Source organism: Heterocephalus glaber, unplaced genomic scaffold, assembly GCF_053883595.1.
Source record: "Heterocephalus glaber isolate CG9 unplaced genomic scaffold, H.glaber_assembly_v1.0 deba00001509, whole genome shotgun sequence".
Taxonomy (NCBI): Eukaryota; Metazoa; Chordata; class Mammalia; order Rodentia; family Bathyergidae; genus Heterocephalus; species Heterocephalus glaber.
The window spans coordinates 19,326,633-19,349,968 of record NW_028258325.1 but is presented as its reverse complement, the minus strand read 5'-3'; the positions used below and the strand labels follow the sequence as shown (position 1 = coordinate 19,349,968).

At 40.5% G+C, this 23,336-nt stretch overlaps 1 protein-coding gene, 1 long non-coding RNA gene and 1 pseudogene across 4 annotated transcripts in view; 2 read left to right on the top strand and 1 right to left on the bottom strand.

The window, feature by feature from the left end:
- The window catches only part of LOC147825081 (uncharacterized), a 49,106-nt gene extending 28,924 nt beyond the window's left edge, over positions 1–20,182 (bottom strand). Inside the window, exons 1-3 of one of the 2 annotated variants that reach the window (XR_015441301.1) lie at positions 19,991–20,182; positions 5,582–19,706; positions 869–4,329 (exon numbers count right to left, since the gene is read on the bottom strand). This is a non-coding gene — a long non-coding RNA (uncharacterized LOC147825081). Of the gene's footprint in view, positions 1–868; positions 4,330–5,581; positions 19,707–19,990 lie in introns of those variants that run through there. The other variant, XR_015441300.1, reaches the window with a different exon arrangement.
- On the top strand, positions 1,810–1,927 carry LOC147825082 (U2 spliceosomal RNA; annotated as a pseudogene).
- Positions 20,183–20,212: 30 nt separating the features above from the next.
- Sepsecs (Sep (O-phosphoserine) tRNA:Sec (selenocysteine) tRNA synthase) overlaps positions 20,213–23,336 on the top strand; it is a 39,193-nt gene continuing 36,069 nt past the window's right edge. For both annotated transcript variants that reach the window (XM_004847199.4, XM_004847198.4), the window contains exons 1-2: positions 20,213–20,491; positions 21,199–21,353. In XM_004847199.4, coding sequence (XP_004847256.1) covers positions 20,378–20,491; positions 21,199–21,353 — 269 coding nt within the window. In that variant the 5' untranslated portion in view covers positions 20,213–20,377. The remainder of the gene's footprint in view (positions 20,492–21,198; positions 21,354–23,336) is intronic.

Here is a 23,336-nt window from a genome sequence, read left to right as displayed (position 1 = left end):
AGAATGGTATGATCTTAGAAAAGGGACAAGGTTTGCTAACTTTGAGGAAATCAAAATACACATCTCTAGTATAATTCTGTCTCTCAAATGATATGAACATTCGTGAACTCTCTATGCACAGAGGGTCTATGATTTAGTAAGTTGAACATTTTGGTTAAGTACTTGAGTTTGAAACTTCATGATTTTAGTAAATAATCTGCCTTACATTTGATTCAGTTTTTCTTATCTGGGCTGTGTATCAGTTTCCTAGGGGCACCATAACAAATTATCAGAAATTTGGTAGCTTAATAAATAAAACGTTAGGGCTGGGATTGTAGCTCAGTGATAGAGCACTTCATTAGCATGCATACTACAAAAAGCAAAAACAAAAAAACCCACTTTATTCCCTTATAGTTCCAGAAACCAGAAGGCCAAAATCAAGGTGTTGGCAGGCTGCACTCCTCCTGAAGGCTGCAGGGGAGAAGCCTTCCTCGCTTCTTTCAGGTTCTGGTGGCTCCACACTGTTCCTTGCCCTATGACTGCGTCACTCCACTCTAGTTATCTTCATGGGCCCTTCTGCTTTTCTGCTCACATAAAGGTGCTTGGCATCAGATATATGTAATTACGTGGGTAATCCAGAATGATCTTATCTTGGCATGCTTTGCTTAATCACATCTGCAAAGACTTTTTTCTAAGTAAAGTGATATTTATAAGTTCCAGGGATTAGGATGTGGACATGTTTTGAGGCAAAGCAACACTCACCCCTCTTCCCACAGTAATAGCCATGTTGAATACATTTGTAAAGACCATTGGGCTAGAATCCCAGGTTGCATGGTTATTTTTACCTTTAATATAAATAACTATTTTGAAATGTTTTAGAGTGGTCTTATTTGCTCATTTTGGAAGGGCCTGCTAGCAAGCAAACATTTAGTATTAACATTAAATGGGGATGCCACCTACTGGACACTAAGATTTATAGCTGGTTGAGCTCAGAGGTAACACTGAATGCAGAATAACCCGCAGCAGCACAGGTAATAAACCTGAGTATGTGGTACCTGTTGCACATTTGGAAATGTAAAGCAGCTATTTGAATACAGCTTTGTTCCCACTCTGAGCCTCAGTTTCTTCACCTGTAGAGATGTAGATTCACCAGCTCCTTCATTTATTGAAGCGCTATTACGTGACCATCCACTAGGTGGTGGCTGGGGATGCAATGAGCAAGTACGAGCGTAGTCCTTTACAGGTAATAATTCCTTTCATAGGATTGTCACATGGATTAAATGGAATAATTCAAATAAAGGATCTGGTATAGTAGTTGCTGTTATTTGCCTCAAATGCTTAATTACAGCAGCCTGGCTTTGGCTTGGTCTTACTTGTTGAAGAGCTTCAACTTTTTGGGGAGCTCCTGTTGGTTGTTACTCTCTACTGTTTTTGCCAGCCTACAAAAGTTCCACACCACTTCCCCTAGTTTGGATCTGAACATATTATTAAGTCCTTGAGATTTCAAGGCAAAAAGAAGGGAAGGGGCCTGGAGGCATACTTTCTTTCTTCTGCCACTTAATTCTGGATTCCCCTTGGTTGATGCTCTACAAGAGACCTTTTTTCATTCTTTGGCATTACTGAATGTCTTTTACATATTGGAAAATGTACTAAATGCTGAATATACAGAAATGATCAACTATGGCCCTGGAGAAGCTAAGAAGAGCCCTAAACCAAACTCTAATAATGGACCAGGCAGACCTCAGTGTCTCCAAGAATATAAGAAGACATGCTTCAGGGAATGTTTGGGACACTGTCAAAATCTAGGTCTTATGCTTTTTATAAATTCAAATCAGTTCTTGGCCTTTTGGTTAAGATAAAGTGTAGTGTCTGGTCTTATCAATTTAATGTTTGATATACCCTCTATCCAAGGACAATATATTTGATGAGATAGAAATGCTTACCTTTATTTAAAAATTATACAATGTTTTCATGTATCTAAGTGCAGGGTACCCAGTCAATATGCACACATTTGAATTTTCTACTAAAAATATAAAAACTAAAAATCAAATGCAACTCAGTGTCACAAGGGAATGGGATTTTCCTTGTCCTCATCCTGTGGCCACTGGCTTCTCGCTTCCATCTGTGTTCACTAGTATTTCAACTGGACTTCTAATATGCCGAGGAGGAAATGTTTTTAAGCTATGAGAAATTGGAATATATTTTTCAAAACTACCTTTTTTAATATTCAAGGGATTTCAAGAAGTGTACCATTTGCCTCAGGGCAGATGATTTAAATGATCTGTCTTGTGATAAGTTGGTGATTGCAAAGCTCATACATGAGTCTAGGGTATTATTTTTCTACGCTGATGCTTCAGAGGAGGAAGCTAGTTAAGGGAATATTTTCCTGCCAAACATTTTATCCCTGCTGAAATAAGTCAAAATACCCAGTGTTCTTTGTATTCAAAAGTGACACTGGTGCCAGCACGACCGTCGGCTGCTGTCAGTCCCCAGCTTTCGAAGCAATGTCATGGTGCTTTAACTTAGTTTTCAGTTTGCTCAGCATGTCTTTGAAGCATTGCCTCAACCCATCTCTTCCATAGCTCCCTGTTCAGCCAAATTGCACTATTTCAGCAGGAAATCAGCGAAATGCTTAAAAGCTAGTGGGTCAGTCTTCTCCTTGTTGAGGATTTAAGCCTGTCCTTTTCAAAGAGTGGTTCTCAGAGAGACAGCATCCACATCCCCTGGTGTGCATGTTACACCACAGATTTCTGTAGCTCATCCTCACAGCACTGGATTCAGAAACTCCGGAAATAGACCAGCTAATCTGCATTTGAAACAACTATCTCTGGTGATTCCTTGGCACTGATGGTTAAGACCTCTGATTGAGGGCTTTTGCACTCACCGGCTATGCTTTGGTTGAGCCCTGTGTCTTAATTTATACATCAATCTTCTTCAGACGCTCATTCCCAGGAAAACAGTTGGACAGCTCCAGAGAGGGGAGGCATAAGTCTTCTCAGAAAACTCTGTGTCCGTTAAACATGCTAGAGCTTACATTTGGAAAATGTTCCATTTGCAATCAAGTGACACCTTCCCAAATGGCTAGGTAGATCCAGAGCAAAGAAAACAAATTAAATTCAAAATACAGCTACAAACTCTTTCTAGTGCATGTTAAAAAAATAAAAATACAGGTGCCACTCAGAGCATGAGTCTCAGGAGGGGGATTCTGGGCCTGCTCAGGGCAGGCTGCCCTTGCTCCCCTAGCTGCCTGTCCGTAGTCCACTGGCTCAGAGCTTCATCTCCAGGTGTATGGTTTCTACCATTGCAGCCAGCACTTCTGCCCTATTTTTTTTTTTTTTTTGCTTTCAATTTTGAAATAATTATAGACTTGCATTAATGGCAAGAAAAAAAATGTAAAGAGAGGTCTCCTATCCCCAAATTCATAGTTTCTTCAATGATGACATTTGGTACAACTCTGAGACTATTTCAAAGCCAGGAAATTGACATTGGTCATTGGAACAATCCATAGTTTATTCAGGATTCACCAGCTTTATGTGCGCGTTGTGTATGTAGTCCTATGCAGTGTTATCCCATGTATAGAGAGGAGCATAACCACCACAACTAAGCCACAGCACTGGCCTACTCCCACAGGGGCCCTTCACAGCCATGCTTAGCCCTTTCCATCCCTATCTCTGCCCCTAGCAGTGACTAATCTGTCCTCCTTCCAGTGATTTCATGCTATCATTTCAACTCACATTTTAATAGCCTTGAGGCAACCTCCAACCATACCATGCTTCCTGCCTGGACGGTCCAAGTTATCTCTCAAGATACCAATTACTGTTTTTGTTAGTGTGCTAGTTACAAAATTGCATAAATTTTTAGTGGTCTGACTATAATCCTAATACTCCTAAAAGCATTCTTTGTAGTATATGATTTTGCTGAGTGTGTAGTTGTTCAGCAATATCTATTCCTTTTTTAAAAAATTAATTTTACTGGTACATTTAAGGTATACAATATAATGACATTCATCATTGGAGCAATATCTCTTCTGTGTCACTGGAGAAATATTTGCATAATGCATGAAACATAATAGAAGTTTACTTATTTGTTAGTTTTCTATTACTAACAGAAGAGTCCAAGGAAGATGTTCTCTCTAGCAAGCACTTTTATTTTTGTTGTTGTTGTTGCTCTTCTTGCTTATAAACTTTCAAACATGTTCTTTGTTATTGGCTTAGTCCATGTTTTGTTACTAAAATAGAATACCTGGGACCGGGTGCTGTATAAAGGAAAGAGGTTTGTTTTGGTTTATGGTTCTGGAGGCTGGCAGGTCCAAGGTTGAGGCATTACATCTAGGGGGGCTGGTGGGATTCACTGTAAAGTCCAGAGGTGGCAGACAGCATCACATGCAAAGAGGGATGATAGGAGAGACAGCCAAATTGGTTTTATTACTGACTCCTCTTGAAATAACCCATCAACTCATTAGTCCATAAATCCCTGGATGGCTTAGAACATCCCTTAACAGTTCTACTTCTTCATACCTCACAATGGGCATTAAGCTTCAACATGAATTCTGGGGACATTCAAACCACAGCAGTTACTAACTTTGAACCTCAACTCTAATCTCATTTTTAAAAATCACAGATTGCATCCTGTATTTTTTCATTTTAACAGAGAGCACAGACCATGAATCAGTCATCATTCCAGAACATTTCTTTTTTTTGGTACCGGGGATTGAACTCAGGACCTTGTGTTTTTGAGGGAGGCACCAGAATCACTGAGCTAAATCCCCAGCTCCAGAGCATTTCTAAACACTTGGGCAAGCCACTAGGACAACTACATTGTATCCAACCCATCCTTCTCATCACCACTGCTCATATGCTTTTGTACATCTTGGGGTGTTCTTGGTTGTTGGTGGTGTTCCGTGGTGCTGGGGATTGAACTCAGGACCTCAAGGATGCTTAGCATGGGATACCACTAAGATTCTCCCACAGCCTCTAGTAGTTCCTTTTATGTAGCAGCAACTCTCCTGGCTCCCTCCAGCCCCTCACTTACTCCTGTCCCTCCCCTCAGGCAAGTCTTTCTTCTCTCCTCCTCTCGGGGAAGGCAACTGCTCTGCCAATGAGAAGGGGCAAGGCTGCTTGCTCATCATCCTGGGCCTGCACTGACTGTGCACAATTCTAATTCTAAATACTGCATTGGAAGTCCACTTGGCAATGTCTCTAATTTAGACTCTATCTGTGATGAAGATGAGATCTTTATCTACCTTATCTTTTGTCATATTCTTAGTTGGCTCAAAATCTGCATGGAAAAGCAATTTTATTCATTGGGTCCTACTCAAAGTTACTAAGAAGACAAATGCATGTGGGCACACAAGCACACACACACACACAGAAAGAGAAGGAGAGGAGGGACTTTTTCAATATTTAAAGGATGAAGGTGACTTTTTAATTTGTCTGTTCACTAAAGATATGGTAGGAAGCAGGTAAGAAAGAGGGAATATTGAAACATCTAAAATAAAGAAATTTTATCAGAATAGGAAGGACAAAGTGAGTGCAGCGTGAATCAGTTTGTACTTTTAGGATAGGAGAGTGCTTCTCACATTGTGATAGTGCCAAAGAAATACCTGGGGATCCAGTTGAAACTCTCAGTCGGGCGTCTAGCTTTAGGGTGGGACCCAACTTCCATATTCCCAATAAGCTCCAAGTAATGCTGATGCCTATTATCCACTGACGTCCCTTGGTGACAAGGTTATAAGATATGGTTAATTATTACCCTTTGCTCTCAATAATAACTCCCCAGTTTATTTTGAAGCAAATTTATGCTAATAATTATTTTGCTCAATCTAATATTTATGATCTGTCTCCAGTTTCCCAAGAACACATCCACCTGGATAGCATTTCTGACTTGCTCACATGGCCCATCCACCCCCACATTTTAATACCTCTCCATTACTAGCAAACTTTGGATTCTTTCACAAGCCACTCTAAAATGCAGTGTCTTAAAACACTGCATGGTTATCTTAGTCACTGTTTATATTGGTTATAGTTCCATAGCTTACAATTTGGTTGGGCTCAGTTGGGCAATTTTGCTGATCTTCATAGGGCTTGTCTATGTACCTGTGGCCAGCTGCAGGGACTTTACTAGGTGCCTCTGGCAGTGTTGGCTGTTTACTGGGGCCTTGCAGAGACTGAAGCACATATTTCCCATCATCCAACTAGCTAGAGCAGGTTTGTTCCTTTGGTGACAGAAAGGCTCCAAGTAAAGCATTAGGGTCAGCCTTACCATGCAAGCTCTTTGTACAATGCTACCTGAATCACATTTGTTAACTTCCATCTCATTGGTCAAGGCCAGTGCCAAGATCAAGATCAGAGCCAGGGCGGGACAGAATTGCCTAATGGTATGAGTGCTTGAAGCCGAAGCTTAAGCTTTTGCAGCTGTTTTTGAACTCTGACTATTTAGATTCAGTTTCCAGAAAGGCTTATCAGGCTGGATTGTATCTTGCAAGATTGCTTTTTTACTTCTGTCTTCTTGGAAACTTTTCTACCTATCTTTGGATAGGGTCCAGTTCTACTTTCAAATGCTACCTCCTTCATAAGCTTGATAACTAATTTGGATGAGGTCTTTAACCACATCTCATTCAGACTATTGTAGTTACTTATGTGCAGCTTACATCCTTGTATGCTCCAGCAGATATTTCTAAAGGGCTTTCCTCATTTTTGCTTTCCTGTAACACCCAGCAAATATCAGTTGCTACTACTTATTTATGCTGGTTACTCATAAGCTTTTGACCCTATATGTGTAGGTATTCCTATTGACTCCTTTTTACAGAACAGGAAACTGAAGTACAGAGAGGTAAAGTTACTTGTCCAAGATCACAAAGCTAAGAAGGGGCAGAGCCAGGATTTGAACTCCCATCTCTAGAACCTAAGAACCTGTTCTTTACAACTCACATTCTAACTGAATACAAATAACAGTTTATGAATAAACCCATGCAGATAATTAAAGATGGACCAGGGAGCATATGTTTTGTCCTCTTGTTGGGACTGCAAGTCAGGAAGATCTCAGGGTTAATGAGGGTCACAAATTTTTCTCAGTTCTCTTACAGATCATCAGGTTCTGTGGAACTGAATCATCATAACCAGTGTCACAAGAAGCTGAATAAAAAGATTAGGATGTTAATTTATCAGTGTCCAGGGAGAGAGAGAAATGACATCCATTCCAGCACAAGTGTCATATGGTCATAATTATCTTTCATCTAAAGGGAAACTGAGTTAAGATGAGAAAGTTGGAGAGTGAGTTTATTTCCCAATTCTGCCAAACAGGCTTTGAGCCCTTTGCAAAGGGAGCTGCTATTTTTAAACAGTATAGTTCCCGGTGAGGCACGGTGAGTCACCCCAATTAAAAGGCTGATTTGGCCAAGCTGACAGGAGACTCGTGTTGAATCATCAATATCTACCTCTCCATTTTCAGTATTCCCTACAACATCATTACTAGGCATCCCTTTTTCACTTTGTTGGTTTGGGGTTGTGGAGTCTGCTCTCTTGACTCTGATTATTCCTTTCCCAGCATTACTGTGCAGTTTGGGGAGCCAGCCCCAGGGAGTGGTAATGCTTTGCCTTAGTTATATAAGGATGGGGCGGTTGGTCAGGCTTCTTTATGGTGTAAGGACTGATTAGAAGGGAACAGGCAAAAACAAACAAACGCAGGGCAAGATCCAATGACCGACATTACAAAGTCAGCACATGCTTATCTGTGACTGAGAGTTGTAAACTCATCACACGCTTATCTGTGTACCATGTACCTGAGAAACGTACTGCTTGTGAGTGTGTTACTCACATTTACTGCATGCTTAAGGAATCCCCAACTGACCTTGTCCTCTTCCCAGAAACAAAGGCTAAGACCCTGACCAACCTAGATTGCACCAATCAGTTATTTTACGAATAGTTGTTTTTAGAAACCATCTTACCCCTATATGTATGAAATGCACCTCAGACTCGCTGGGAATCCCCAGCGCGATGGCCCCTGTCTTGCAGCACCACTCTGCTGTTAAGACAGCTTTTCTTCTGCTTTCCCTGCATTTGCCACACTTTAAGTAAACTTTCATTTTGCACTGTATCAGTCTTGACTCCCCCATTTTCCATTAAAAGCCCCACTTCTTCATTCTTCACTGGAGTAAGGGCAAGGACCCGAGGGGGACCCCAGGCCTCCCCCTTCACAAATCCCCCACTGGATGCAACAATGGTGTCAGTAACTCAGGAAAATAATAACATAAGCAGGTGAAGTGAATATGCTTTTAAAATATATATTTTTCACTTATAAAATATAGTGTACAGTTGAGATTGTGAGAGAAACCAAAGTGACCATTTATTGGAAGAGTCAAGATTAGCACAATCACTATGAAAATCAGTACGGAGATTCTGCAAAACCTAAAAATAGAAGTTCTGTTTGACCTAGTTCTTCCCCTTCTAGATTTCTTCCTAAAAGAGTTGAAGCCATCTGTCAGGCATGGTGGCACATGCCTGTAGTCCCAGCACTCAGGAGGCTGAGGCAGGAGGACTGCTGCGAGTCCAAGGCCAGCATATACAAGGCCAGCAATATATAGTGAATTCAAGGCTCAAAAACAACTACAAAACAAAACAAAAAAGAACTAAAAAGAAGAGTTAAAAACATCCTACTGTACTGATACATGTATACTCATGTTTATAGTAGAACAATCCATAATGACTAAATCTTAGAAGCAGCCTATATGTCTACAAACAGATGAATGGATAAAGAAAATATGGTATTTATACACAGTGAAGAACTACTCTCTCATAAGGAAGGATAAATTTGAGTCATTTGTAGGAAAATGGATATACCTTGAGACCATAATTCTAAGTGAAATAAATCAGATACAGAAAGTTAAATATTGCATAGTTTTTCTTATATAAGAAACCAAAACTATAAATAAATTAAAGGATAAAATAAGAGACAGATAATAGGAAATGGGGAGAGAGATCTTTTGCAAATGAGAAAGGGACTAAGAGAGATAGGAAGGAGGGAAGGCAGGAGAAAGGGATGTAAAAAGCATTAAGATGTGTTATGTGCATGTACCAACTCCTTACAATGTAATCATTAAGTACTGCAGACATGTACTAATAAAAGTAAAATTAAATTAAAAAGATTGAGTGCAGCAAACAGAAACGACTTTAGATATTTTAACTTTGAACCTGAATACAGGGAATGAAATATTTAAAAAATAACTGAAAGTCTCAGCGTGGGGGTTCTAGACTAGGTTTCTAGAAATGACTCCTAGAATCCTGCAGAACTGACTTGGGGAGCTATCCCCTTGGAGGCCACTGTGAAGGCTCCTGAGACCCTAGTTCTGGTGTCAGGAAGACACATGCCCACTTCACACTCCCCCACCAGACACCCCGGAGGCTGCAGAACATACACTGCACACCAAAAAGCCTCCTGTTTCTACTCTCTTGTTTGCAGGTTGTAACCATTAATGTTGATATGTCAACTTCACTGAATTAAGAAATGCCTAGCGGGGCCAGGGATGTAGCTCAGTGGTTCTGCCGCCTGCCTCGCAAGTGGAAGGTCCTGAGTTGGATCCCCGGTACCAAAACAAAAGAAAGAAAGAAATGCCTAGCAGATTAGTAGAGCAGCCTCCTGGGTGTGTCTGGGTAGGTCATGGAAGTGTGGCCTTGGGTACTATATATGCTTCCTCACTGGTGCTGTTTCCCTAATCTGTTCCCTGGACCTCATGCCTTAAGTAGCTTTGTTCTGCCACAACCTTCCACCATGATATGCCTGCCTCGGAACCAGCTATGATCGAATTCCTCAAAACCATGAGCCAAATTAAACTTGTGTTAGCTGTTGTGTCCAGCAGTGGGAAATAACACTGATGACAACAAAGGATTGAACAGACTGGGAGAGTTGACCTCCACTGGCTCTACCTCCCAAATCTCAGGGGAGTACAGTCATCTATGGATATCCACAGGGGACTGAATGTAGGACTCCTACAGATACCAAAACACATGGGTGCTCAAGTCCTTTACACAAATGGAGTATTTGGATAGAATCTATTTACATCATACTATATACTCTACGTCATACCTAGGTTACTTAAAATACCCCCTATCATGTAAATGCTACATGAATAGTTATATTGTTCAGAGAGTAATGAGAAAAATAGATCAGGAAACAATGACAATGAAAAAAGTCTGCTCAGTACAAACACAATCTTTCCCTGAATACTTTTGTTTCATGGGTAGTTGAGTTTGTGGATGTGGAACCTGTGGATATGGAGGGCTGACTGTACAATCCCGTTGGCAAACTTAATCTGCCTGTGGATTGCGAGCTGGGAGAGTGTGCACAGAATGAAGTTCATTGTTGTCTTGGTAAGCAGGCTGAGGGAGCCAATCCTCACCCTCCACTTCCCTACCTAATGTACTCACTACCAGGGCTATGACTACCTGTGACATCTGTGATCATGCTTATCATTTCTCATCATTACTGCCTTCTTTCACAGAAGAATGAGCTGATGCCTCGCAGGTTCATGTGATGTGCAGCAATAGGAAATTTCGCTAGAAAAAGAAATGGAGTCAGTCTCTAAATTCCACCTGCCAGATTCTAGAGATATACTCCCAGTAGTCCACTGACTTGCCACCTGCCATCACAATGGAGTCTGGGATGCAGAGACCCTTCAAGTGTTAGCAGGTCCTGCTGCAGTCCTGTTCAAAAGCTCCTGACAGGCCGCCTGTAGCTTTTCTCTTTCTCCTGCTTTTATGGAGAATTGTAACTGTCTGTGCCATTCTAATGCTGGAAGGAAGCGTTCTCTACCTGCCTCTCTTCCCTCTGGAGAGAGAATTGCTTTGCTTACCCTGGGGGTGGTCTTAAATGGCCTTCTGCGATAGCCAGATCTTCTTTTATTTCATCCCTTTCCATCAGAAATAGAAAAGATGAAGGCATGGCCCTATTTTCTGAATTCTCTCAGTCTTAACAGAATGTAATTACTACACTCTTTTTTCTTTTTCTAATCACAGGAGACTTTTTCCCAGCAACCTACTTACTGATTCTTCTACTTCCTTACTTCCCTTTCCCTTTTGCTTGGCTTTGGTATGGAAGTTATTTTGCTTCAAACTACTTAAGAGGTCTCATTAATGAGGTTGACAACATCCAGATCCTGCCTCTTAAGAGATTTGTCATTTCCCCTAGCCCAAACATTTAAAAACATATGTGAGCAGAATGGGAAAGCAGTGTGATCATAATTGGTCTATTTGCATCTGCCACTGGAAAACATCTCCTCAATATAAAATACTCTCATAACATAAGGCATCACCTATTCCTGTCTGGTCCCTGCTTGCTGTCTTCTCTCCACATTTGTGTTCATTCAGTAACCAAATGATCAGCAATTCTTGGACCCAGTCTTGTCATTTACTGATTCAAAAATATTTATGAGTCCTTATTTTGTGCTGGCACTGTGCTAAGTGCTCAGAAAAGCAGGTGAATAAATAGTCATGGTTCTTGTCTTCCAGAAGTTCCCAACCTAGACATTATGAACAAGTGATTCTTCAAAACCAGGGTCTTACTTGGATAAAGTGGTCATGGGAGGTTCTCAGGGGAGGGGACATTCATACTGAAGGAAAAACAGGAGGCAGCCATACAAAAGGAGGAAGGGATGAACATCTAGAGCGGGGGGTACAGCATGTGGGAAGGTCCAAAGGTGGGAAAAGAAAAACATGGTGTGTGGCAGGGTCTGCAAAGAGGTCAGCAGGGTGGGAGCCCACCCACCAGAGGAGGATTTGTGCTCACTGTCAGTGGGGCCAGACTTTGCAGGGCCTCAAAGGTCAAGGTAAGGAATTGGCATTGTATGCTCAGTGTGATGGGAAAAGGTTGAAGGGTTTCAAGTAGAGGAGGATGTGATGTGTACTAAGGGATCATTCTCACAACTAAATGGGACTTGGACTGGGACAAGGAGAAGATGAGCCGGGTGAAGACAGAGTGGCTTCTGAACTCGCCCAGCCTGGGCTAGGTGGTGGGAGAGGTGGATATGAGGGGTCAGGGTGAGAAATGACAACATATGAGTGGTAGGGAAGCAGAGGAGTCAATGACGCTTCCTTATTTTTCCAATGATGTTGCAGCTCAGCATTAAGAAATCCTGGCACCAATATGGCTGGATGTACTTTTCTGCCTATGGGAAGGGGTAATAGATTTTTTTGACTGAGTGATACAGCTCTTGGCAACATATCTTTTCTTCCCTTCTGACCATATTCTTGTTATTTTATCCATATCCCAGTGGATGGAAGCCCAAGGCTGCATAATGCCTGAACCATGAATTTTTTCTTGGCTCCGACAGCATCAGGATGATGGGTAAGAGAATACTCCCTGGAGCCAGACAGGCTGGTCCAAATCCTAACTATTTCTCATAACTCATGGTGGGATTTCACCTGGTTTCTCTGGGGCTTGGCATCTTCTGGTGTAAAATGAAGTGAGGATAATAGCACTTATCTCACAGGGTTGCTGGAAGGATTGGATGAATGATTGCAGGTAAAATCTTTAGAGAGTGTCTGGCACACAGACTTGTGTCAGCTCATATTAGTGTATCAGTGGGGACTAGGTACTTTTGGGTTGACTTTATTTCACTCTGTACCCACCCAAAAAAGCAGGATTCGATGCCTCAGGGGACCCTCCAAACAGACCTAACCCCACAGTGGATTAACAACAAAAGACCACTTTCTTAAGTATTTCACTGGGAGATGGAAGATGGGGCTTCCTCTGGAGTGCCCAGTGTTGTACCTCAAAATCCCTCTGAAGAGAGCCAGGGATTTAGCTCAGTGGTCAAGTGCAAGGACCCCAGTTCGATCCCTGGCACCAAAAAAAAATATCCCTCTGAAGATCTGGCCCCTTCTCCCTCTCTGTCCATTAGCTGCTACACTTCCGCCCCTACATTTCCCTCTTACAGTTTCTTTGGCCTCTGTAATTGGACTTCCATTTAGTCTTTTGCTAATCCTGTGTTTTCTGCTATAGACTAAATGCTCATATCCCCTAACCCCTGAAGCTAATATATTGAAGTCCTACCATTCAAGGTGATGGTATTAGGAAGTAGGACCTTTGCGAGGTGATTAGGTCCTGAGGGCAGAGCTCTCACAAGTGGGATTAGGTCCCTTGAAGAGACCTTCCAGAGAGATTCATCACCCTTTTTTGGCATGGGAGGACACAAGGAGAAGATAGTCATCCATCTGTGAACCAGAAGGCAGCCCCTCACCAGGTGTTGAATCTGCCAGTATTTTGATTTTGGACTTTCCAGCCTCCAGAACTGTGAGAAATAAATTTCTGTTGTTTATAAGTCACTTAGTTTATGGTATATTGTTATAATAGCCGAATAGACTAAGATGTAGTCTATTTCCCCAATTGTTGGTCTTGTATATTCAGTCCCTGAATCCCTTTTTTTTTTTGGTACCAGGGATCAAACTTGGGTCCTTGCGCTTGCGCAGCAGGCGGCAAAACCACTGAGCTAAATCCCCAACCCTGAATCCCATATTTTGTCATTCTCTTAGTTGTAAGAGGTTGACCAATTTAGAGGAGACTAGCGATCCAGATCTTCACCTCTTGGGGTTTGTTCCATTGTCTCCATAATCAAGTTTATTGTGACATCTTTTTGACATTTTTGTTTAACATAATGATGATAATCTAATGACAGAATGGTTGCACAGAATTTAAGACTCTCAGGGTTCGGGATACAGAAGAGAGGTACAGTGCTTGCCTCTTACAGTTCCCTCTCCAGCACCCCCCCCATCAGATTTTCTGATTATAAATAGAATGTAAACAAAGAACCAGCATCATAAGAGTTATGACAAAAAACAGGTAATAGTTCATTTAAGATGCTTCAGAACCAAGAAACCAATTGACCAACTCAGGCCCAGAGAATAAATATCACAGGCCATGAGGATCAACTTAAGACAGCCAAATAGCTTTTTCCTTAAGGCTGCACAGCACCCTTTCTACCTTGCCTTTTTCATTGATCCAAGTACAGCAAGATGTTTTAGTAATAGCATAGATGCCACTGTGGCTGGCCAAGAAAAAATCTAGAGCAATGTGACTGTGCGTCCCTGCTCATGAAAATGAACTACAACCAATCTGTGTTCCATCTAGTGCAGGGTTAGCATCACTGACAGCTCTTGCTTGAGATAATAAGTTTCTTGCAGTCTTTTCTACTAACATTATTCTTACCAGCATGAACAATGAATCAGTAATCCCCGCAGCCTGAGTGCCTGAGTAATTATGAATGGCCTGGTTTTGGAGTTTATGTATAATTAAGACTTTTAGTGATTTATACAACTACAGTCTATGTACAGACAAGTCTTGGGAATACCATTCTTCCAGTACATGAAGTGTTAGTATGAGGCAAACAGGATTAGATGTCTTGGCTAAGAGAAAGTTTTATTCAGTAGGGACACATGATGCTGCAGAGAAAAAGAGACTTATTCATCACATAAGGTTGGAACTAAAGGTTTCCATTGGCTGGTATACATATTTGGATTTCAGTTAGTCTCTTCTAGTGGCAAGTATCTGGTTCATCACCTTTCTAAGATTGTTGAATTCAAATTTAGATATATCTATGGTTTGATCAATACTATAATGACAGTTCTTTTTCAAGGAGAGAGGGACAGTAGCAAAATTAGTCGATTCATTTAAGAGCATTTGCCCATGTAATTGCAAGTGTGAATATCATTGGTTGTATTTCCCTATGGTCTTGTGTAATGAGATTGGAATTGCTCAGAGATTTTTATCATGGGGGTCTGGTGATGGATTGTATATCTAGCAGTAAGACTGAAGGAAGTGACTGAAGGAATAACTAAGAATGGTATTATACATAATAAGTATGTTCTGGCCTAACAATTTTTATAGGAATAAAAATAAAAGAGGCAAATATGGGAAGACAGAAGCCAGGGATCTATATAAAATGAGAAGAATGATTATTAACAAGCAGATTAACAACAATGCGACAGGGACCGTGGCCTAATATCTTGGAAGGAATATGTCTACTATTCAAAGTCACCAACTTATTCTGAAGGTTTTGGGTCTGCTGATGACTTCAGAAGATTGGTAACTTCTGGAAGATTTTTGAGAATTTTTAACTTGAAGTACCCTGTTAGGTTAGTTTTTCCATTGAATAGAATTCTGAATTGATTCTTTCATTGTGAAATGTGAGCCCAAGTATTGACTTCCTGGAGTTACACCATTGAGCTTATTGATAATATACCAGATAAATTTCCTTCCTGTGCTGTTCAAGAACAACTTCTCTTTTAGCTCTTCCAATAGATATAACTTCTTTGTTGAAGATCATGAAAAGTCTGTTTAGGAGGATGTTGTGGGAATAACGGCATAGTGATCTTGGTGATAGCACTGGTATAATACATGAATCCTTTGCAATATTTTGACATGTTTACATGCAATAGGACAGAGTCTAGGATCAGAGTGAAATCTCTAAATGCATGTGCTTTCCAGTTGACAATTTATGTGGAGGGAGATGATGTGTCCCCATGGGAATGGACCAACATGCATGTTAAAGCTAGTGGCAGTAGGGATATCTTTTTTCTTTTTTTGGTACCGGGGATCGAACTCTGGTCCTTGCACTTGCGCAGCAGGCGGAGAAACCACTGAGCTAAATCCCCGGCCCGGGGATATCTTTTTTCAAGGAGTTCAGTGATTTCTCAAAGTTTGGCTAATCTAAATTTAAGGATGCTTTTGTTTTTTTTAACCCCTCCAGAAGATTGTGGGTGGTAAGGATGGTGTCATTTTGGTAAAAATTACAGATTTTTATAATTTTGTATTTGACTACAGGGTAATGCCTTGCAGTGCTTGCATGAAATGTGTGTCTTGATCACTTGTTATAAAATTTTTGTTTTGCTTCAGGTTGAAAATATAAAATGTGACTGTAAGGGCTAGGCTAGAAATTTTGGCAAGGAAATGCTGCAGACAACCCAGAAAATAGATATACAATAACCAAAACATTTTTTGAAGAGTCAATTTCAGCCAGGCATGGTGGTGCATGGTTGTAATCCCAAGACTCCAGAAGCGGGAAGCAGGATTGGCACAAGTTTGAGGCCAGCCTGGGCTACAAGGTGGGTCAAAGTGAGTGCTATGGAATACATAGCAAGACCCTGTCGCAAAAAAAAAAAAAAAAAAGTCCACTTCAAAGTGGAGAAAAAGTCACTGAGTTTTTGCTTCTGAGCCATGTCCCACTGTAGATTTCCAGTATTATGTTGTTGACAACACATGACCTCAATGTAAACCCAAATGCCTTTTTAAAAATTTCCCAACCAATGTTGATTTAATTTGTGTATACCATGATGAGGGGTTTTATGGAGAATTTCAATTTTCATTTGAAGTCATCTGATGCACCAAGCAAATGTTTTAGGAGTTTCAGAGATGATCTAAGTAAAAAGTACAACCAGATTTCCCCCATTCTTTCTTTTCAAGGTCTGGGACCAAACATTGCTATTTTGTATCAGTTTCTCTTTTTAGTTTTGTTTCATTGTATTTTTTTTACTACATGTTTGCAGTATATGATGATTACATCTGACAAGGGGAGTTGGTACGTGTACACACATGGTAATTCCTTTTTTATGGCCCCTCTCCCTGTTATCTCTCAGAGATCTAACCTTGGTACCTTTGTATGGTTAAAATTTATTATTGGTTAAGGCTGCTTGTTTGGCACAATGAACTGTCATATTTTTTGGCTTCCATTTCATCTCTTTCTGCATGAGCCTTTACCTTTATATGTCCACCAACCTAAGAGATAGGATTGCACCTTTACTTGATCTTAGCTAAAGGGCCCAGAAGCAATAGGAGTGCATTTAAAAGTTCCTTAATTTCTTGTTCATTTTAGATGTGAGTACTGGTAGAGATGAGAAGCCACCCCCACCCCAAAACATCTTGAAGTCATTCTCAGAACATATTTTCTGAATACTGTTCTCCGAGCCTACTTGCCCTCTGAATATGTTTACTCTCTGGTCTTCCACTACCTAACAAGCTCTAGCAAGTGCAATGTCTTCTGGAAATGGGATTATTATTACCTCAGGTAGAGTACAACATTTCAGTGGTTTTTTTTGTTTTTGTTTTTTCATTTTTAAGGTCGGTCTCACTATGTTGCCCAGGCTGGTCTGGAACTCCTAGGCTCAAATGATCCTTCTACATCAGCCTCCCCAGCAGTTGGGACTACAGCCTGTGCCACTATGGCCAGGTGAAGGCTGACATTCTAAAAGACAGCTTCAATTTCTGCTAGAATATCCTGTTTAAGAACTTCCAAGTTCAATTTTGAGACATGAATCAGTGACAGATAATATTAGGTCAGGCTTCTTAAGGGATTCTCCAGGTCTGACCGAGGTACAGAAAGTTGCTGAGCTGAGTTAAGATCCTTATGAGGCTCCTTTTCTAGGACTCGGCATTGTAGTGGTGAATGTAATTTCAGAGGAAAAGTAACAATATCATAAGAAGTAAATCTACTGGCTGAAAAGTGTTGTGTATTCTCAGTCAGTAGTGATGTCCGTATTGGGGACCTTGAAATCAAGCAGGAAAACTAGATCTGGCTCAGCTGAAGGTCTTCTTTCTTTCTTTCTTTTTTGGGACTCAGGATTGAACTTGGGTCCTTGAGCTTGCACAGCAGGTGGCGAAACCACTGAGCTAAATCCCCAGCCCTCTCTCTCTTTTTTTTAATTAGCAGCAGCTATTACCACAGGACAAGGGGTATAACCCTTTGCAACCAGCTCAAGAGTAAGGCTATGTATAGTAAGACATAGGTTGTTTTTTTGTTTCTTGGCTAATGAAGTGAAATGATGGCCATGGAGAAAAAAAGGGAAGAAATCTATTACTGTATTTTGCAATAATTGTAGTCGATTGGTTATAAACACCACTACATTTGGATCAGCCAGCTGTAGGTTTTTTGTGGTTCCCATGAAGTTAAAACCTTGAGGACTTATCCAGATCACTTCTGCACAAATAGACAACAGGGGTTTTGTAGTTGTAGTGCCCAGTGAAGGAAGTGGTTGAAGAACTTTATTTGACATACAGAAGGCTTGTCCCATGACTAGATCCCCAAAGAGAAGGTCTCTTCCCGAGGACTTTGTCAATTCATAAAGAGATGTTGCAATCTCAGAAAAATTTGTCTGCAATATCCAGTTAAACCTAGAAATCCTGTCAATTGCCATTTTGTGGGAGGTCTAGGATTAGTGTGATGGTCTGTAGTCTATCAGGAATGGCTATATTTTTCTGTCTTTAAATATGCCTTGTCCAAAATAATGGATTATGCTTTAGAAAAGTTATAATTTATTAAACTTTATGTCAGGGATAGGAGTGTAGTTGGTTTCCATCCCCAGCAATATAAACAAAAACCAAAACAACCCCACACAACACAAAGCAAGACAACACACATACACAACCCTTTACCCTTTATGTCCCTTTTGTAAGGCCAAAAGCAAGTAAATGGAATTACTTATTTGCCAAACTTCTTGTTCTATGAGTAAAGTAGGGAATCATCTACATATTGTAACCAATCTGAATCATAAGAGAAACTTCTATCTTTCAGGACTTGCTTGAGGAACTGGGAAAAGTTGACAGGGCATCCATAAACCCCTGAAATATGGCTGTCCAGATAAATTATTATCCTGTCCAGCAGTTCGAAAGATATCAATGGACCTGGATGCAGTAGAGAAATACATTGAAAAGGGCAGTGCAAAGATATACTACAGTGAAGCAAGTCGCTTTGAGCAGAATTGATGGCAAGATGGTATTTGGGTTAGGTACTACATGAAGCAAGAAGCAAAAGTTTGTTGCTTGTCCTGAAGCTTTGAAAAATATCCTCATCCATTTGGTTTCTTCACTGGTAAGACAGGAGTGTTCAAACATTTTGACTATAAGGCCTTCAATTACACTTGTAGCTTTGAGTGTTTCCTTTGCTCTGTCTTTAAGGATATTTGGATGTTTGAGTATGTCTACTTCTCAGGCTCTGATCATTTTTTCTATGCTAGTAAAGTGTTAAGGCCATGGCATATCAGGTCTGGTGTCAAGACCCTTACCTAGGGTACATGTAAAAAATAATGGAGAAAGTAAAGGCATATATCCAGAGCAGACACAACTTGATTCTGAACGAAGAGTGCTCTCGAACTTCAATAAATAACCTCTTTGTTGTGCACTTGTGCTTTATAGCATTTGCTGATTTCTGTGATGAAAACACTCTCATCAAGGTTAATTTCAAGCTACCAATGTAGTATCACTAAAAGGGATTTGAGTTGGGAAGACATATGCAGAAGTACACCATGCATTTCCACCAGACAGACACAATGGATTAAAAAAAAAATCCAGAGCATAGATACTAGTAAAATGTACTAAAAAAGAAGCGATGGATTTTGAGTATTACTTTTGCTTTTAACATTGTGTAAGTTTATGCAATTTAAATTTAAAGAGTATCTGTATTTAAAAACTAGCTCACAAATCTACCAAACATTTAATCAGCTCTTGTAATCAAGTGTGAAATATTGCAAAGGGCCTCCAGCACAGCACCTGGTGAGGGCAATGCCAGGGATTGGTGTAGGCTCACCTAAGGTGAAGACTGCAAGAAAACTGAAGGCGGGATCCTTACTTATTTCTCTATCTCCAACACTTATCGCCAGGTTGTGCAATGGTCAAAGTAATTCATTAATTCGATATTCAATATTTTTCGCTTCCGCTGTCTTCTGGGTAGTTTTAGGTGTTTCGAAGTTCTGCAACACAAATCAAAGCTCTACCTTCAGAAGAGTTTTTTAATTGTTGTGAGTGTGTGTATGTGTGTGTGTGATGTTAAGTGGTTGGTGATGAGTGTTATGGCTAAAAGTTCTGTAGCGCAAAGGAGAAAAGGAATAGGGTGTAGTAAATGTTGAAATGTATGAAGGTAAAGATGGCACGTTCTGGAATCTGACAGACTGAGAAAGGCTGAAGCGCAGATTCTGCATAGATCTCTGCCAACCAACGGCACTAGAACACAGAGCAACTCAGGACATTTCCTTACTTGAGAAACTCGTGCACTTCGGTCTCCTCACTTCTTCCACACAAGGGCATAGTCCTTGAAGTCTCAGTCTAGTCTCAGAAACCCTGGTTTAAGGAGACCAATCAGTTGTAGCGAGGCAGGGTTAACTTCAGTACCGCCTTTTCCTCGGTCTGAAGCCGGCTAAACGCACAGACTCACTGCGCATGCTCAAATACTGAGGCTTCTTCCTGGAGCCCGAGCGAATGTAGTCTGCGCATGTGCAAGAGTGGGACGCGTTGGTTTCTGCTTTTACGTGTTTTGACCTTAGGTCCTGCCGTACCGTCCAGGTGGCGAGTTACTTTGTGGTTCCGTTGTGTGTGTGCGGTGAGCTGACTGTGCTCCACTTTATCCGCGGGCGCTAGAGCCACCATGAACCGCTACACCTTCGCGGCGGGCGAGCGGCTGGTGTCGCCAGCTTACGTGCGACAGGGCTGTGAGGCCCGCCGCACGCATGAGCACCTCGTACTGCAACTTCTGGAGAAGGTACCGAGGTGTTCCCTCCCCAGCCGCCGCGGCCCCGAGGCTCCGCCCAGCACCCCGGCTTAGCCCTGGGTCCTCGGGCGCTTCTGTGTGCTGTTTGAGACTGTGGCTCCAGACAGTCGCACCTGGGCTCGTATTTCTTTCGCAGATTCGCCAAAGCTGGGGAAACCCAGAGGGTGTTCTTAGGGGTTGGGGTTTGGAGTCTCCTCTCCATCTTTGGATTGTAGAAATGAGGTGAAGTTCACTGCTGGCTTACTTTAGTTTGCTGAAAGGTTAAGGTTCCTATCTTCACAGCTCCCCGGTAGTCAAGGAACTCGAGACGTAAACCACGGTGAATCAACCTGAACCCTTGTTTCCTCCGAACTTCACAGGTCTTCCTCCTGCCAGCCCTCCTGTTAATTTCACTGCCGTTTGACCACCCCTGGTTAGAACACCTTGAATCTTCACCTTGGCTGTGGTGTTTCTCTCACTTAATGAAATTTAAAAATCCAAGTAAACCTTAGCGAATGCTTTTATTCCCATGCCTCGCAATTTGCAGCTAGTTATAATCAAAGGTAATGAGAATGTCTCAGTTTCTTCATAGTGCTGAATTTGTGTGCGACTTTTAAAAAACAAGGAGCATGGCAGGATACACATTTTAATAGTTTTTAAATATATCGACGTAGGATTTTCTTGTATATAATTATAAACTTTTGTTTTTTCCTTTAAAGGGCAAGTGTCCAGAGGATGGTTGGGATGAAAGTACGCTTGAGCTCTTTTTACATGAACTTGCAATCATGGATAGCAACAATTTCTTGGGCAATTGTGGTGTGGGAGAAAGGGAAGGGAGAGTGGCATCTGCATTAGTTGCTCGACGTCATTACAGGTATTTTTTTTTCAAGGAAACGTGAAAACATTTTTTTTTTCCTTTGGGGGTAAAATAATGGTGACATTCATCTTGCTGATAAAATTGTCTGTTTACATGGGCATGTAAACCAAATACAGGTGCTTTTCAGATACAATAGAGTACAAGGTCTACTACGTGCTGATAACCCTGTGAGCTTCTGGGAGGTTAACAGCGCAGGCTGTATGTTCTGTTAAGAATAAGGACCAAAATGTATGATAGATATTGTGAAATAGGAAGAAAATGTTCAAATGAGGAGGGAAACAAGGGAAGGGGGAGTGGGAAAGGAAGGAAGGGAAAAGAAAAAAAATGAGAAAAGAAAGATAAAGTGGAAGCAAAGTTCTTGTAAATAAAGGACAGAAGGTAAGGGGGAGGGGAATGGAAGAAAATAAGAATCAAGATATATCATGTACAGGTACAAATTTCATACGATGAAGGTTATCATTATATCTAAATTGTACCAATAAACTTAGTTAATGATGAAAAATAAAGTTGAATGAAATAAAGGGCAATACAAATATTGGGGGTAAGATTATAAGCCAAGTGTTCAAGACTACAATAAAATATAGAGACTTGGAAAAAAACCCCAGAATGTTTAACCTAAAAAACCTGTTTGGTTGAAAAAGTTTAAAATACACATATTTTTTTTTTGTTAAATTTATTGGTACATTTTAGGTATACAATACAGTTACATTCATCATTGTACCTTTACATGATGTTTCTTGGTTCTTATTTTTTCCCCATTCCCCTGCCCTCCCTTCCCTATTTACAAAGACTTTGTTTCCATTTTTTCCTTTCTCACGTCTTTTTCTTTTCCCTTCTTTCCTTTCCCCTACTCTTCCTGCTTCCCCTACTCCTTTAGACTTTAAAAAAATATATTATTGTTGCTTATAGTTTTTGATATATTTTTTCTAATATTACAAACCCCCTCCCCCCTTTCTCCTCTGTACTAGAGATTGAACCCAGGGCCTCATGCATACTAACAAGTACTCTACTTATGCCCCAGCCCACATTGAAGTTTTTCTTGGAGAATGATTTATAGTTAAAATTTTAATAAAACACTGTTCATCTGTATCTAAGCAGAGTCCTGTTTTATATGTACCTCTTTTTCTTGTGATAGATATAGGAAACATATTGTTAAGTCACATTTTTCTTTTGCGTTATTTCAGAAAGCTTTCCATCAATTCTACTAACATTTTAGTTACAGTAGACATAGGAAAGGTGTATTAGATTATTAAGTCACTTTTTTCTTTTATATTAGAAAGCTTTTTATCAATTCTGATTACCATTTACTTATTCATTGATAATAGTTCTAAATATGATCATTTATTTCTTTGTCTTCTGGTGAGATATAAATTTCTTAAATACTCTTAAATTTCTGAAATTTTCCTAGGCATAATTGAAACCACTGCAGTCAAAACTAATGATAATGAATGTATAAATTGGTTAAAGATTCAGTGTTTAACAATAGGCTGGTATCATAGTTGATAACTTTTTTTTTGGTACTGGGGATCGAACTCAGGTCCTTGAGCTTGTGAGGCAGGTGGCGGCACCACTGAGCTAAATCTCCGGCAATAATATGTTTTAAAAATGGTTTGTTCATGAGGTTTTAGTGGTAAGGAAGTGTAACCTAGTGTTCTGTGATAATCCCATTATATAGAATTTCAGGTTTATTTTACTATAAATAAATTATAGATTATTTCAGATTACAAAGGGCTTTTTGGTTTGAAACAGTTAAGGTATACTTAGGTAATGTATAACACTGTTACTTTAAAGTGAGTGAATTTGCACATTAATTTTCATGAAGTATATAGTTCTTTAAATATTAGTGCATTTTTTTTTTTTTTGGTACCGGGGATCGAACTCAGGACCTTGCACTTGTGAGGCAGGCAGCAGAACCACTGAGCTAGATCCTCAGCCCTAGTGCATTTTTTAAAACATCAGCTCATCCTCATGGGAATTTAG